At 48.1% G+C, this 16,408-nt stretch overlaps 1 protein-coding gene across 3 annotated transcripts; it reads right to left on the bottom strand.

Annotated features, from left to right (window-relative positions):
• On the bottom strand, positions 10,108-14,568 carry TSPYL5 (TSPY like 5). Of its 3 annotated transcripts, none has more exons than XM_021089070.1 (2): positions 12,253-14,568; positions 10,108-10,821 (listed from the first exon to the last, which is right to left on the bottom strand). In XM_021089070.1, the coding sequence occupies exon 1, from the start codon at positions 14,542-14,544 to the stop codon at positions 13,210-13,212; it is 1,335 nt and encodes a 444-aa protein (XP_020944729.1). In that variant the 5' UTR covers positions 14,545-14,568; the 3' UTR covers positions 10,108-10,821; positions 12,253-13,209. The 3 variants fall into 3 exon arrangements, with proteins under 3 accessions (XP_020944729.1, XP_020944730.1, XP_020944731.1); XM_021089071.1 differs by having other exon boundaries at positions 12,280-14,568; XM_021089072.1 differs by having other exon boundaries at positions 12,331-14,568.

Here is a 16,408-nt window from a genome sequence, read left to right as displayed (position 1 = left end):
ATCTTGAGACCACGAGACAAGTCTGAAGACAAAAAGTCCTTGCTGAGTCTATGCCAAGGATGTTAGAAGGATGGAAAGAGTCTGGGCACTTGATAAAATAACCAAGCAGCTAAACCTGCTGTGAGTTCCCTTGCCTCCAAATTCCTTTTTATGAAAACAGTAACTGCCCTCACTCTTGGACCTCCTTAGTCAGAGTTTCTGTTACTTATAGCTGAAAGCATTCTGATTAAATCCCTGTCATTAAAACTAGGAGTAATCATGTCTCCCTCCTCCTTCTGGGAAGGGCAGTATAGTATCATGGCAAAAATAGAGGTTTTGAAGCCAAAGACACTGCCATCAATTAGAATTCCGGCTGCATAACCCTGGGCAAATTTCATAACTTTCAGCATTTCAGTATCATTAGCTGTAAAACATAGATAATAATGCAGACTTCATAAGCTTACTCTTGTAACAAATGAAAAATAATTTGCATATAAGTAGATCAGTCTGGCATGCAGTAAGTGCTCAATAAATGTTAACTGCTTTGCTTCCTTTCCCTCCATGTGATCCCTGCGTGGAGTAGAAGCTTCAGTGAATTTTTGTGACTAGGGAAGCACACCCCTTTGGAAACATCAAGGAAGAATGATTTCTCACCATGTTTCTCATTTGGATGTAAGAGCAGCAGTAGGGAAGGCTGTCCAGGTGGGAGGCTGCAGCTCAAACAACAGCTTTTGACTGGCAGGCAGACCCATGCTGTCCATACACAAACAGATCCCCTCATTCCATAGCTGCAACACCCTTTTGCTAAGCCTGGTGTTTTCTGTGACTCAGCCTCCCTGTCACACCATCTGCTCAGGGCCTCAGTAGAGGCCCCTGCTTCTGAGCTGCTGCAGGCTCCAGGAGAGTCTGTTCCCCACAAACTGCCCAGAGCTGGGAACCTTTCAAGTGTGGTCTCCACCACCTGGCTGGCAGTGACCCTGAGTGAGCGTAAATGCCCGGTAGCCTTGGAGGGTTGTGGGCCTGTGGACAAGCAGCAGGCAGTCAGCAGCCCAGGTTCCAAGACAGCTTTGGACACACATTTGGACACACCTAGGACACAGGCCCTCCCTGGACATACACTCAGATGTGCCCTGCCTCACCCCCCCCACACACACACACACAAATGCATACACTGGTGAGTGGGCACAGTGAGAGTCTCCTCCTGGAGAGCTGGAAGCCTTTCTGTGGCCACACATTCTCCCTGAGCCCTTCTGAAGCCAGGAGACAATGTTAGTCTAACTCACAACCCCACCTGCACAGCCCAGCCTGAGTGGCAGGGCAGAATGGTGGCAGGAATTACAACTCACCTAACATTGAATAGGTTATCTAAACCTTCTTGGGCTCTTTATCGCAGCTGAAAAATGCAGATAATAATAGAATTGTCGTGATGATGTGTTTATTTCAATGTCTTAGCACTGTGCTTGGCATGGGGTATGTGCTCAACAGAATAGACCCTCAAGTTCCCAGGCATATGTAGGCAGAGGCAGCTCCCCCAGCCAAAGGACGAGCCCAAGGTACAGCTCCCCCAAACCTGCCATCCTAAAAGACCACAGCGCACAAGGCTAACACGTCCACCAGCCCTAACTACTTGTCAAACACCTCCTATGTGAATGCATCTGGGCTTCAACAGAGAACAAGATCCTTGAGTACTTATGGTCCAGAGGAAGGAACAAACTCAGAGACAAAATCATAGTCACAAGACGTGATAAGTCCCAGAAGGAGAAGGAGGAGTACCGTGAGCGGTGCCAGTGGGAGTATCGTTTTATCAGGGAGGCAGTTAAGACCTCTTGCTGAGAGAAGGCCATGGAACCACGGAGGAGCTCAAGGTCCCTGCGGTGCTGGTTAGATGAGTAAATACACCCCCCGACACACACCAGAGGTGGCACTGAGAGCAAATTCAGTTCTCGGGGCAGAAGACGAAGAGCCCACGTGAAGATGACACACCCAGGTGGAACCTCAGTTCCCGAGGGATGATCAGCCTCCTCTTGCCCCTTTCTCCCCGAAGAGTTGTGAATTTTCTCATAAGGTAGCTGGTGTCACAGCATCAGGCAATGCAGCACTGGGCTTTGATGACTGCATGGGCCCTAGAATCTTGGAATGTGGGCTATTTGATATTGAAGCTCTAGGTACCTTTCCCTTAGATCTACTGAACACCATTCTGTAGGTCACTCTCTTGACCAGCCTCTTTTCAGTGCCATCATTCTTTTAGAGACTGACTTTGTTCTAACCCAATTTTTTGAAGTCGTTTGAATTCAAGGGACCCCTTAGGAAATCTCACATTATATATACACAACCAATTACAAAGAGAAGAGTCCCAGGAAAGTCATTGCCAGAATCACCTCGGCTTGGCTTTCTCTTGTTTTTGATTATAGACCTATGTACTGTGGAATATTCCTAAAGCACAGCATACATGGTACATTTCCAACAGCCTTCACTTGTTTTCCTGCTCCCTTCCATTTTCCCACTTGATTTCCAATATGTTGGGAGACTAATTTGGTGCCACTATGTTTTCTGCCTGAGGCTTCTTGCAAGTAATAGCTTCCTTCCCCCACCATCCTTTAATCCATTTGTATTAGATTCATGCTTCTGCTTCACCTGAAATTAGTCTCCATCTCTACTCCTGGGCACTTCCAACCTCTCTGTGGTTTGTCACGGGTGATTTCATGCATCATTAGGGATCATTCATTTGCTCACTTGCTTAGTGCTTAAGAAGCACCTACTATGTGTAAGCCCCTGAGCTATGGGAGTGCAGAAATGATTCAGATGCACACCTAATTACTATTCTGTGGTCTCGGGTATCTCATAGTTTATGCTGGGAGCAGGCAGGTAAATAGACAAGGACAAGGCATTATGCTGGGGACGGAGTATGAACAAAATATGGTGGAAATAAAAAGAAGGGAGGGACTAATTCAGCCTTGAAAGATTAAAAGCCACAGCACAGACAAAAACATCTGAACACCCAAGAGGGGCTGCAAGGACATTCTCCCGGAGCAAACAGTGTGAGCTGGCAAGAAAATCAGGGACAAGGACAAGAGGAGTCCGGTGAAAGTGAGTTTGGAGCAAAATGGGGGTCAATCGTGTAGCCCAAAGAAAGATGCCTATAATTGTAAAACATTAAACACATAAAACCCCCAAATCCACGGTGATACTAAAGAGAAAAAAGAAAACATGCCCTTACTTGAAAAACTTATGCCAACTTCTGATTCCAAAAATTGGTAACTAAAGGGAACAAATGAAGCTTTTATACTGCCTTTTGAGAGGGAAGTATAGTTTATTGCCAGATGATGAGGGTAAGGCCTTCTTCATAGGAGAATGCCAGGTAAGACATGAAAAGGAAATGCCAGGATTGGAACATTGCTGTTTTGTAACCCACAGAGAAATAACTGATTTGGGCAATGGCTGCTAAAACCTTGGGCTGAAAAGTTTAAGGGAACAGGATATTCTCACGGTGACCCAGTAGCATCTCAGAGATTCCCTGCTGACTGGAAGGGGGAGATGGGTTTTTACAAAGGAAAGACCAAGAGATTAAACTAACAGCCTGATAGTGGGACAGCATGTCACGTGCCTTCTGAAGTGATGTCTCATGCAGCAGAAACCTCATTTATGCAGTGTTCTGGCCAAAGGTGCTTCTGCCAAACCTCAGTTTTCAAGAAGGACAAGAGAAGGAGGAAACGAGTTACACAGAGAAGAAGCAATCAGACCCCCCAGAATGTGGGACAGCCTATAACACAACCAGTCTAATTTTCTTCTTTTTCTTCCTTTTTTTTTTGCTTTTGCTTTTTTAGGGCCACATCTTTGGCACATGGGAGTTCCCTGGCTAGGGGTTGAATCAGAGCTGTAGTCGCTGGCCAATGCCACAGCCACAGCAATGCAGGATCCAAGCCACGTCTGTGACCTACACCACAGCTCACAGCAACGCTAGATCCTTAACCCACTGAGCAAGGCCTGGGATCGAACCCATGTCCTCATGGACATTAGTCAGGTTCACTACCGCTAAGCCATGTTAGAAACTCACTGGAATGATTTTTTACAACTTCAATGCTATGGGGCGCGGGGGGGAACATGAGCAGATTATTCTTGTTTTAAAAAGGTAAAAAGATTAACAACAAAGTGCAATGCCTGAACATTATTAGATCTTGATTTTAAAACTGATACTCTAAGATAACCTTGGGAACAATGTAGAAATCTAAATAGGGACTGGATACTAGATGGTATTTGGGAACTATAACTTTCTTGAGTCTGATAATGGTTTTATGATTATGTGGGAGCATATCTTTTTTTTTTTTTTTTTGGCCCTGCCTGTGGCATACAGAATTTTCCAGCAGCATACAGAATTTTTCAGACCAGGGATAGAACCCACACCATAGATGGAACCCATGCCACGCAGTGACAATGCCAGATCCTTAACCACTAGGCCACCAGGGAACTCCCTTATGAGATACAGGCTGAGTATTTAGGGGTGAAACATCAACTTATTTTCAAATAGTTCCACAAAATAGATCAAACACACATATGTATAAACAAAGTAAATATGGCCAAGAGTTAACAAGCATTTAACTTAAATGGTAGGTATATGGATGAACCTTGTTCTTTTTTTATCAACTTCTATGTGAATGTTCAGAATAAAGAAAGGAAAAAAAAAAAACATAGGGTCAGATAACGGCCTATTACGAGTTTCTCAGGATTTTGGACTTTACTCCTGAAGGTTTTGAATGGGTGACGGACAGGGTCAAATTTACATCTTACAAGGATGATTGGCTTAATACATTCACTCACTTGGCATTTACTGATACCTACGCCAAATGCTGAATGAACCCTGAGCTAAGTGCTGTGGGAGATGAGAACACTGAAAAGTCACTGCTGGCTGGAAAAGCATTTACCATGTAATAGAGCAGGTGAGACACAAAACACGGAGCACAGGTAAGAGCGCTCTCGCCCCAAGAGGAGACTGGGAGAGCCGGGGGGAGCGCAAATGCACCCGCCTCCAGGTACTAAGTGCTGTTCCAGGCCAGCAGCCCGGCCACATCATCACCCCAGAAGGATGAGCTTGCAGGTGGCTAAGATCTCCCATCAATTCTAGCCCCTGATCTCTCCTTATTCCTTGATGGCAGAACCCCCTTCTGTAAAAGATGCTGAAAAGTCCTAGACGTCCTTGAAGCAGAGTATGGGAGTATGACTCATTTCTGGCCCAAAGGACCTGACTCCTGTCCCCTGAAGTTCACCGGGGACAACAGGCAAGGACGTTCTTCCCCAGTAAAAACAAAAACATGTGAAAAGACCCTGTCCCCTCCTTACCACCTGCCTTTACGTGCAGCTGGGTGAGGATGTGGTGCTTGGAGCTGGAGAACCATAGGAGAAACCCAATAGAGGAGAAGCAGAGAGGGGGACCCAGAGCCCTAATGTCACTGGGCCACTAAAGCCAGGCTGCAACTTCCTATCACCCAACCTCTTGTTATAGGAGATCTTCTTGTTATTCTTTTCTTCAAATCATTCATATTCAAGTACTGATGGAGTTCCCGTCATGACTCAGTGGGTTAAGGACCTGATGTTGTCTCTATGAGGATGTGGGTTCAATCCCTGGCCTCACTCAGGGGGTTACGGATCCAGCATTGCCACTAGCTGCAGCATAGGTCACAGATGCAAAGCTTAGATCCAGTGTTGCTGTGGCTGTGGGGCAGGGAATGTCCATATGCCACAGGTGCAGCTGTTAGAAAAAAAAAAAGGATTGATATTTAAGGCCCCAAACCTCCTCACTCAGCCTCCATTTGCCATCCTGTGTGTCTAGAACCAATCCTGACCACAGCAATTAAAGGAAGCCTTGGCCACGTTCTGGTCACCCAGGCTGTGGCGTTAGCCCTGCCCCTAGTCAAGCAGCTGGGGCGTGGGATGGTCAGGAAGGTTTGCCTTCACGTGTCCACTCTGACTAATGGGCTGTGACAGCTGCATGTGCTGTGCTGAGGGTTCTGACGCTGAGGGTGCAACCGGGCTATGTCCAGAGGATCTCGAGACTCCTGTGCAGATACCTGCCCCGTGTTTACCATGGCATGTATGGAAGCGGTCTGGAAGCAGAAGACCTGAGTTGAGCCCTGGCCCTGCTATCTTCTGGTTTTGTGATTTCGGTCAAGTCTTCTAACCTCTCTGAGCCATCTTATAGGATAATTGACATCACTGAGATAATGAAAGTGAATGTGCTTTGTAAACTATGAAGTGTCACCCAGGGCGCTGTTTGTCTTCCATTTGTTAAACCTCAGCTGAGGACCAGGTTAACAGGAGGCAGGACCAGGAGGAAGGATTTCAACCTTCCAGCCTTGGACAGTGCGGAACTGAACACCTAACCAGAGGGTGCTGATCTGGAGGACAGAAGCAGGACAACACAAAGCCCACAAAGCCAGTGTTTCAGGTGAAAGCTGATCAGTAGAAGTGAGTCGTAAGCCTGAATGGTGGGATATTGTTGGAAAACATTCCAAAAGCAGAAGTGAATGAGATCCTGCTGTATAGCACGGGGAACTCTATCTAGTCACTTGTGATGGAGCATGATGGAGGAAAACATGAGAAAAAGAATGTATGTATATATATGTGACTGGGTCACTTTGCTGTATAGTAGAAAATTGACAGAACACTGTAAACCAGCTATAATGGAAAAAATTAAAATCATTTTTAAAAAATTAAAACTTTTTTTTTTCGTCTTTTTGCCTTTTCTAGGGCCACACCCATGGCATGTGGAGGTTGCCAGGCTAGGGGTCGAATCGGAGCTGTAGCTGCTGGCCTACACCACAACCACAGCATCACGGGATCCGAGCCGTGTCTTTGACCTACACCACAGCTCACAGCAACGCCAGATCCTTAACCCACTGAGCAAGGCCAGGGATCGAACCCGCAACCTCATGGTTCCTAGTCGGATTCATTAACCACTGAGCCACAACGGGAACTCCAAAAAATTAAAATAATTTTTAAAAATTCACTTGTTTTTATTCTCATTTATAGAATCATGTATATCATACTTATATCAGATTCTTTTTTAAACCTATATATCTGAAAAGAAAATACACACCTTTGTTTTTATAGTATACAAGGAAAGGAACAATTAATAAATGGTATCCTAAGATAGTCTTCAGTGTGTAAAAGCATAAATAAACTGAGTGGATAAATTCTAAAAAAAAAAAAAAAGCAGAAGTGAAGATGCTAAGGACAAATAGATAGTAACCACAGAGTGGAGATGGGAATCTCTGCTTTTTTTTCCTGCCTCGACACAGGTGGGATGTGGCCCCACCCAGCAGGGCTCCCCAAGAACGAGGAACTCAAGGGATGGGAGGGTGGGAGGCATTTCCAAAATCTCCAGAGGCCCAGCGAAAACAAGAAATCAGAAGAAGCCCTTTGTAATAAAACCAGGCGAGAAAGGGGCAAGGAACTCTCAGCATAGCAAGGATTACTCCAAGAAGCCCTCACTCTCCAGGTAATTAGAAACCTCTGGAGCCTGACCCAGAGGCCAGAGAGTCAGGGAGGTTTCCTTTAGCCCCATATGGAGCTCAAGCACCTGAAAGCACGACTGCCCTCCATACCTTTGGCATTCTACCGACCTCTAATGGCAAGGCTCTGGGTGCCTTTTTTCTTTTTCTTTTTTTTTTTTTTTTTTTTTGGCTTTTTTGTCTTTTTAGAGCCTCACCCTTGGCATATGGAGGTTCCCAGGCTAGGGGTCTAATCAGAGCTGTAACCGCCGGCCTACACAGAGCCACAGCAACACTGGCTCCAAGCCTCCTTCGTCTGTGACCTACACTACAGCTCATGGCAATGCTGGATCCTTAACCCACTGAGTGAGGCCAGGGATCAAACCTGCAACCTCATGGTTCCTAGTCGGATTCATTTCCATGGCGCCACGATGGGAACTCTGGATTTTTTCTTTTTCGTTGAAAACATTCAAATTTGAAAGACTCTACATAAAGATCCCAATTACTCCCACTCCTTTTCTGAAGAGGGAGCGACACTTGGCCTAGCGTAGGGCCCCCAGATGAACAACGCGGCACTGCAGGACAACTACACACACACACACACACACACACACACACACACACAGCACTGCAGGACAACTGCACGCACACACACACACACAGCACTGCACGACAACTGCACACACACACACACACACACAGCACTGCAGGACAACTGCACGCACACACACACACACACAGCACTGCAGGACAACTGCACACACACACACACACACACAGCACTGCGGGACAACTGCACACACACACACACAGCACTGCAGGACAACTGCACACACACACACACACAGCACTGCAGGACAACTGCACACACACACACAGCACTGCAGGACAACTGCACACACACACACACACAGCACTGCAGGACAACTGCACACACACACACAGCACTGCAGGACAACTGCACACACACACACACACACACCCTCCACTGCTCCTAGACAGGCAGAGAGAGGCCATGAAAAGTCACAGGGAGAAGTCAACCATCTATCAGACACGGAGAGAGGCCTTCAGGGGAAACGAACCCTGCTGACACCCGGATGTGACTTCTAGCCTCTAGAAGAACTAGAACTAGAAATAAATTTCTGTGGATTTTGTTTTGTTTTGTCTTTTTAGGGCCATACCCTCAGGATACGGAGGTTCCAAGGCTAGGGGGTCAAATCAGAGCTGTAGCCAACAGCCTACACCACAGCTCATGGAGCGTTAACCCATTGGGCGAGGTCAGGGATTGAACCTGCATCCTCATGGATGCTGGTCAGATTTGCTTCCACTGAGCCATGATGGGAACTCCTGTTGTTTAAGCCATCCCGTCTGTGGTCCTTTGTTATGGAAGCCCTACGAACTTAGACATGCATCCCTATGAAACAAATATGGCCCACTTCACAACTTTAATTAGCAGCCTATCCCTAAAGCATGTGAATACAAACTACTTTTTCGATTCGTTCTTGCATTCAACACTCGAACGTCTATTATGCCTCAAACACCGCACATGTGATTCAAGCCCCATTATATAAACCAATTTTATTTTCTTGTTTACCAACCCACTTCTAGTTTTTTTTTCCCATTTTCTGCAGGGCAGCTTTGTGTGGTTATCTGCTGCTGACTCTTCTGATTAATGGAACATGGTCCTTATTATGGATCTATTACAAACAGCATCAGAAATGCTAGTTCTCAACCCTGGCTAGACATCAAAATCACCTGGGATGTTTTTAGAAAACCTGTACCTGGAGCAGTCCCTTCCCCTATTCTGATTTAGGTGATACTGTGTGGAGCTCTGCCAGTATGTGTCTTCTTTCTTTCATCTTCCCAGATAATTCTGACGTGCAACCAAGATTGAGCACTGTTACTCTAATCTAAAAGGTCCTTGAAGGTCACCTCCTTTGCTACTTAAAGTACAGGGCACAAACCACCAGCACCAGCATCACCTGGAAGTGTGTTAGACTCTTGTGTAAAATCTCAAGTCCCACCCCAGACCACCGCGCCACAATTCATATTTCAACAGGATGCCCCACCTCCCCACACAATTCAGAGGCACACTAAAATCTGAGAGGCACTGGATTTCCACTAGAATAGCCCGGAAAGCTTGTTAAAAAACAAGACTACCTGGCTTCTTCCCAGAACCACAGACTCTCAATCTCTGGTAAGGGCTCAGGAAGCAGAATTTTATATATTCTTCTATAGCTAGTCACCCAAGGGCCTGAGGCTTCAGAATCACTCGTGTATGTCACAGAACACATACCCTTAACTACCTAGCCTCTGCTTATCTTTCTAATTTTCTTTTGAAAATAAAAAATATAACAGAGGGAGTTCCCATTGTGGCACAGCAGAAACGAATCCAACTAGGATCCATGAGGATGTGGGTTCCATCTCTGGCCTCCCTCAATGGGTTGGGGATCTGGCACTGCCATGAGCTGTGCTGTAGGTCAAAGACACGGCTTGGATCCTGCATTGCTGTGGCTATGGCTGTGGCCAGCGGCTGCTGCAGCTCTGATTCTACCGCTAGCCTGAGAACATCCATATGCCACAAATGCAGCCCTAAAAAGCAACAACGACAAATTAAAACAAAAAAAAAAAAGGGAAAAAAATGTAACAGAGATACAGGCTTTTATTTTTCCATCACGCATGCAGGCTTACAACTATTTATACTGTTTCAGAACAAAGAAATAATTGCATTATTACCAGGGTGTCAAATTACCAAGACAGACAACCAGTTACTGATTACTTTGGGGAGCTTATTTTTACAGAACACAACAACAATTTCCAAATTATAGTTCCAAGCCCAGAGTTACTTTATGATACCAGGACAAGCTGATAACAATTCTAATAGTCACACAAGCCTCGTCTTACACAGGAAAAAAGACTGATACTCTGGTGCCTCGGGTGAGCACCTGATCAAAGACCGCGAGGTCTCTGAAAGAGTTTACAACACAACAGTCTCTCCTTTTGTGGCTGCAGGAAAAGGCAGCATCCCTGTCATCACTTTTTGAGACTTCATGTTAATTCTGAAGACTTTCGTTTCTAAGGCTCATCTCTGGAACTTCATTAGTTTAACATGAAAAGCAAAAAGCAGACCTGATATGATAATGGCAGTGCACCCCACCACTGTCACCACCAAAAGAGTGTCCCAATATCCCAAAGCAGTCCTGGTTGAACTGGCACAGTGTCTTGGACTTTCAATAAACAATATAGGCGGGGAGAGGGAAATACAGATGAAACCAGGTAATCATAATTGATAAAATTGATGTAGCCGGGTGATGGGCACGTGGGGTCCACGGACCATCCTCTCCACTTCTGCGCATGTCTGAAAATGTCCATAATAAAGAGGAAAAAGTTAAAAAAAAAAAACAAACACACACACACACACACAAAACAACAAAAAAAGCAGACCTGTACAGCTCTATTCTCCCATTAGGGAAAAAAAAAAAAAAAATGGGGAGGGAAAGTGGTTAAGATTTACTTAGAGACAAAATAAGCAGCATATAGCTTAATCTTCCACATACACAAGGCCACACCTAGAACAAAAGAGAAAGCATCCAAAGTAACATTCTTCTGTTTTTGGTTTGCTTCTGTGATTTATACAATCCACTGATGATGAGATGGAGACTGGATAAACTCTGGGCGTACCCCCACATTTGCCCATGACCCCCTTTAACTCCCCCATCTCGTCCCCTCCACCACGGAGAGAGGGGTGTACTCTCCCTGAGGCTTCACAAGCCATTTCAATCGGCTCTTCCAGGCCTACTCCGCACCAGACTCATTCCCGCTCTGTTTCTGCTCCAACGCCCCTTGCCCAAAACACCCTCTCTACAACCCTGAGTCAACTTAGCCCTTGAGGACCTCAGAACAAGATGTCCCATGGGAAAGGGAAGCTAGGGGGAGGGCAAGGATGGATTCAGTCTTACTTCTCCAGCCTCAGGGAGGAGAGGGAGAAAGGGGACACAGACAAGCTTGGGCAGGGAGGGCCCCGCTCAGCTTTTACACCCACCAGAAATGAGCCCTGGGGATTCAGAACAGACTCTGCCCACCCCTATCCCCATGCCCCAGGAGAGAGCCTTGGGATCCCCCATACTGGAGCCCAAAGCCTGCTCCTACAGATACTTAAAGGTCGAAGTGAGGAGAGCAAAGGATGGCTGAGGGCAGGAAAGCTGGGGAATGAGGTTCCAGAGGGCTAGAGGTTACCACAGAGGAGGAAACAGCAGGAGGCAACTGGGTCTTAGGGGCACAAAGAAAGGTGGGAACAGGAGTAACACTAATCCACAACACCGCTGCCTGGGGGGGGTTATCGTTCTCGCAGATGCGCAGCCATGAAAAGAATTTGCAGAATTACAGAGTGTACCAAGGAGTCAGGAGCAGGGTGTGCCCACAGACCCTCTGGCCTTCTGGCTCCTCTACCCTCTTGCAGCCCTTTGTGAGCATGTGCATAGCACGTCCCCAGCTATCTCACCAGCTGGGCATAAAAAACCTTGGTTTTAGAATTGTTTTGTTTTCTCCGAGCTGTGGTACCACTGAAACAAAACGGAAAGAAAGAGAAAGGAGGGGTGGGGGACAGGACAAGGAGATCGAGAAGGAAGGAAAGGCCAAGAGGAAGAAAAAGAGGGAAGGAAGAGCAGGAAGAAGGTGTGAGATGAAGTAGACACAGGCCCAGAGATCTAGAAATACCGCTTCCCCAACAACCCCACTAGAGCGCTCTCGTCATGTGTGAAGAAGGGATGCGGGGAGTCCACAAAGGTACCTAGACTCTAGATGAGTCAGTCCTCACCCTCAACTGGAACCGCAGCTTGATTTTCAGTGAGCACATGTCTACACATACCAGCCCGCCCATCAGTCTTGGAGCCAGTAGGGTTCTTAGAAGGCTGGAAGGGAGGGGAAGTGTCTCATGCGCCGGCAGCGGATCTGGGTCCACAGGCAGTTCTTGAGGTCCTTGTTGACCAGGAAACCAAGTGGGGCCAAAAGCAACCTAGACAAAACTCAATGGTCTGCTAGTAATGAGGCATGGTGCAGACCTTGAGCGAGGTTCCACCAGAAGAAAGGCCCAGAGGCAGGAAGAGACACTTGATGGTACAGAACACACCACATACCGCTTCGGACCCTTAACCTCATCCATGTCCAGGAGGGCCGTGTGGGCCCCTTGGCCAAAGCCAGAGATCCTGTGGATGGCACCCTGGCTGGTGACCCCAGAGCCAAAGAACAATCAGTTTTGGCTGGGAGCCAATACCATGTGCCCTAGCTTCATTTTGCAGTGGGCAATAGAAAAGCTTGCCATGGATGTCATGCATGGCCAGCATGAACACTAAGCCCAGCAAGTCATGGGCCCTGAAGTAGCAGAGCTTGAGGATGCACTGGTCCTCTTGTTGGATGACTCATGAGTGTCCACGTTAAAGACAAGTGGGAAAGGCCAGAGCCAAGAACAGGGTCCAGGCAATGTAGATAAAGGCAGCACACATCTGAATCAAGTGTGTTTAACATATGAACAGTAGGGGTGAGATCACGTAACGTGTGGCACTAATGGAAAAAGAAAGAACGCCATGGGGAGGCAACAGAACATGATCATAAATGCCATATTCTTGTAACAGAAGTCCAAAGCGAATACAGTGCACAGAGGCCAACACGAAGAGATGGCAGACAGCCAAACACATGTGGTCAGCCAGGCACGGGTCCAGCAGGAGGTAGGAGGGAGACTTGTGCAGGCTCAGTTGGACTTGTTGACCCCAGGCTCAGGGGTCTCCACTGGCTGCCTTGTTGGACCTGGCCGGCCCTCCTTTCCTTTCTCTGCACGGGCCCCTTCACTCATCAGGTAGTACTGCAGAGGATTGGGCCACAATTCCTCGTTGATTATCTCCACAATCTTGTCAGACTCAATGGAGCTGTGGTTGGAAAACCACCCAAAGAAGCTCCGGCTGTTGTCTGGGTTGCCCTGACTTAGGGTCTGGAGATCATGCCCTGGGAGCCACTGGATTGGAGTTGAACGAGACACCACCTGGCCGGATGGACCACACCCGTATTCCTTGATGAGCACCTTATTTTGGAAATAGGGGTTGCGCCCAAAGTAGAACTTGATTTTGTAGCCCAATCTGGCGAGGCCAAGCTCTTCCACCTCCAAGCTATTCAAGTAGCCGAGTACCTCTTTATCTTGGTTGTTCAGAAAGGACGAGAGCTGGGGGTGGTTCTGAAACGCCTGCCCCCAGAAGCCTGGGATGTTCTGGATGAGGAGGTTCCGGCGCTCTAAATGATGCAGGCGCAACTGGCCAAACTTGCGAGAGAGCCGCAGGTAGGCCCTGTCCGCCTGGGCGTTCATGGTCTCCAGCTTCAACTGGACGTTCTCCAGCGTATCCATGCTGCCTTCTGTCGCTGGAGGCCCCGACCCTGCATCCTTCTCCACCTTCTTCTCCTCTACCACTGGAACGGAGGCAGACTCCCCAGCAGTCCCTTTCTTCGGCTTCCCACCGGCTACGGCCGAAGGCCCCCTCCCCGCTGCGCTACAGGTATCTGAGGCCTTCTTCCCAGCCGGGCCGCGCCGATTTCCAACGCGGGGGCCATTTTTCGGTCTTCCCACGGTTCCCACGGTTCCTACGAAGACGGTGTCTGTCGTCAGACGCTCTGAGAGGGATGCGGCCTTCCCCTGGCCGGGCCTGGTCGCGGCCTGCCCGCGATCCCCCGCAGCCCGGGCCCGGAGCGCGAGGCCACAGTCCAGGGGGAGCCGACAGGCGTCCTCTTCCCCGGGCCGGCGGGGCGGCGCGGGCGCAGCGGTTTCCAGGCCACCCCAACCCGCGCCAGCCTGCACCTGTGCCGCCTTGGTCTCCTCCCCGAGCCTCTGGCACTGTGGAGGGTCCGGGTCGCGTGGGGCGTCATCAGGAGCAGCGCGGACTCGGCCTTTGGCGCGGCCTTTGCCCCGGCTCTTGGCGCGGGAGGACTTTCTACCCCTACTTCGGCCGCTCATGGTGGTAGCGGACTCGGCTTCAAAGCCACGCTCCGACCCTGCGGCCCCTGGCGCCAGCTCGCGGTCCCTACCGGCGGGCCTCTCCATGGCAACCGCCGACGTCACGACTGCACGACTATACCATCGCGCGAGGACGGGATGCGCCCGGTGATTGGCTCCGCCGCCGCAGCTGCGCACCAGCCGACCCTCACAGACGCCCCCCCACCCGCATCTCACCCCAGCTCCCTTTCACTGTGAGCGGAGGGTTTGCTTCCGTTTGGTGTCTTCCCCCAAGTCTCAGTTGTGCCCTCGGCGGGCCCCTCACACAAAACACCCTCAAGACAGCCATCACATCCGTCCCTCCCATCATGGGCTTTCTAAACTAAACATCTTCAGACCATTCACCTATCTGCTGTGACTTCTATTGTGATGAAACTACTGCTGGTCTTTATGTCTGATCTTTGAAAACCTTTGCTTAGAGATTTGCTCTGGTACCTTAACTCCAGGGACTGTAAAGGTAGGTACCATAATGCCAGAACCACCAGGCGATTTGCTGCGCGGTGGAATGTTAATAGTAATTGTACAAATAAAAACAACTAGTATTTTGGGACAATCGTTATGTATCCGGCACTTTACTAAGTGCTTTATATGCATTTTCGCAGTATATGATGGAGGTATTGTTACCATTCTTATTTTCCAGATGAGAAAACAGTGGCTCAGAGAGGCCAAGGAACATTCCTGAGATAACACAGGAAAGGATGGAAGCACAATTCTAACCCAAACCTATCTGACTCAACCTTTGTTTTATATTCCCAAGTGGCTAGTTCTTCCAGACCTGCTCAGCTGTAAACTCCTGCACTGGGTCTTCAGAATGCCAGCCTTGCCTCTTAAACCAGCATCAGCAGAGCACCTCTGCATCCTGGGACCATCACCCGAGTCTTCTAGCTGCCTCCGGTGTAGTTCAAGCTGAGCTATCACTCAAATCACAGGGCCAGGAATGAAGGCTACAAGTCAGAACTCCTGTAATTGGAGGAAGACAAGAAAGTGCTCAGAGAATTCTTATTCAAGGAGCGGAGCCAGGCTATCCAGGTTAAGATTCAGAAGCAGAGCCTCCATAGTGTTGGCAGGGAGGAGGCCCTAGAAACATCTCAGACCCTTAATTGAAAGAGCTGGATAACCTATCTCGTATTCCTGAAAGAGCCCTGGACTGTGCTTTTACCAGCCAGGTGAAATAGTGAGGCCAGTGATGAGGTTGTGACCAATGTGAAAGTTTTCGGGTTGTCCTTTTAAGCTCAACAAGCTCAAAGGGAACAAAAAGGCCCTTGCAGCCAGCTAATGGAGATGTGAGCCCCAAAGTCCCTGGGTTCCCCATACCTCTTTACTCTCATTACTCAGTGTGTGGTGGTGGCCTGGCAGCCTGGCATCACCTGGTAGCTTGTTAAAAATGCAGGATTTCAGGCCCCACCCCAGACCTACTAAATCAGAATTTGAATTTTAGTAAGATCTCAGTTGATTTGTATCCATGTTAAAATAGAAGTTTAAGGAAAATAGAAATTATTTTGATACAAGTGAGCCTTATTTTAAGCCACCCAGACACAAGTGACTACTGACTTTCTCAAAGGCTCTACAGTGGCTTGCAAGGCTCTCTAATCTGTCAAATTCCCTTTCTGCCACTACCCAGCTTACCTCTCTGACCTCATCCTCTTCTCTCCCACCCCCCTTCCAACTACACTGGCCTCTCTACTGTTTTTCAAACTCAGTAGGTAGGCTCCTGACCCCGGGCCTTTGCACTGGCTCTTCCTTCTGCCTCCAGTGTTCTTCCCCCAGAACATTGGCCATCTTGGCTGGCTCCCTTCACACTTTGCTTACATGTAAACTTCTCAACAATCATCCTATTTAAAATTGCCGCCCATACCCATCCCTCTAACTCCTTCTTAAAAAACTTCTTTATTGGATAAAACTTGGAATGGAT

The sequence above is a fragment of the Sus scrofa genome, chromosome 4 (genome assembly GCF_000003025.6).
Source record: "Sus scrofa isolate TJ Tabasco breed Duroc chromosome 4, Sscrofa11.1, whole genome shotgun sequence".
Lineage (NCBI taxonomy): Eukaryota > Metazoa > Chordata > Mammalia > Artiodactyla > Suidae > Sus > Sus scrofa.
This window is presented reverse-complemented; position numbering and strand designations above follow the sequence as displayed.

Excerpts from the sequence above, each read along its gene's own strand:
- TSPYL5 (XM_021089070.1), bottom strand. The coding sequence starts at position 14,544 with ATGGAGAGGCCCGCCGGTAGGGACCGCGAGCTGGCGCCAGGGGCCGCA.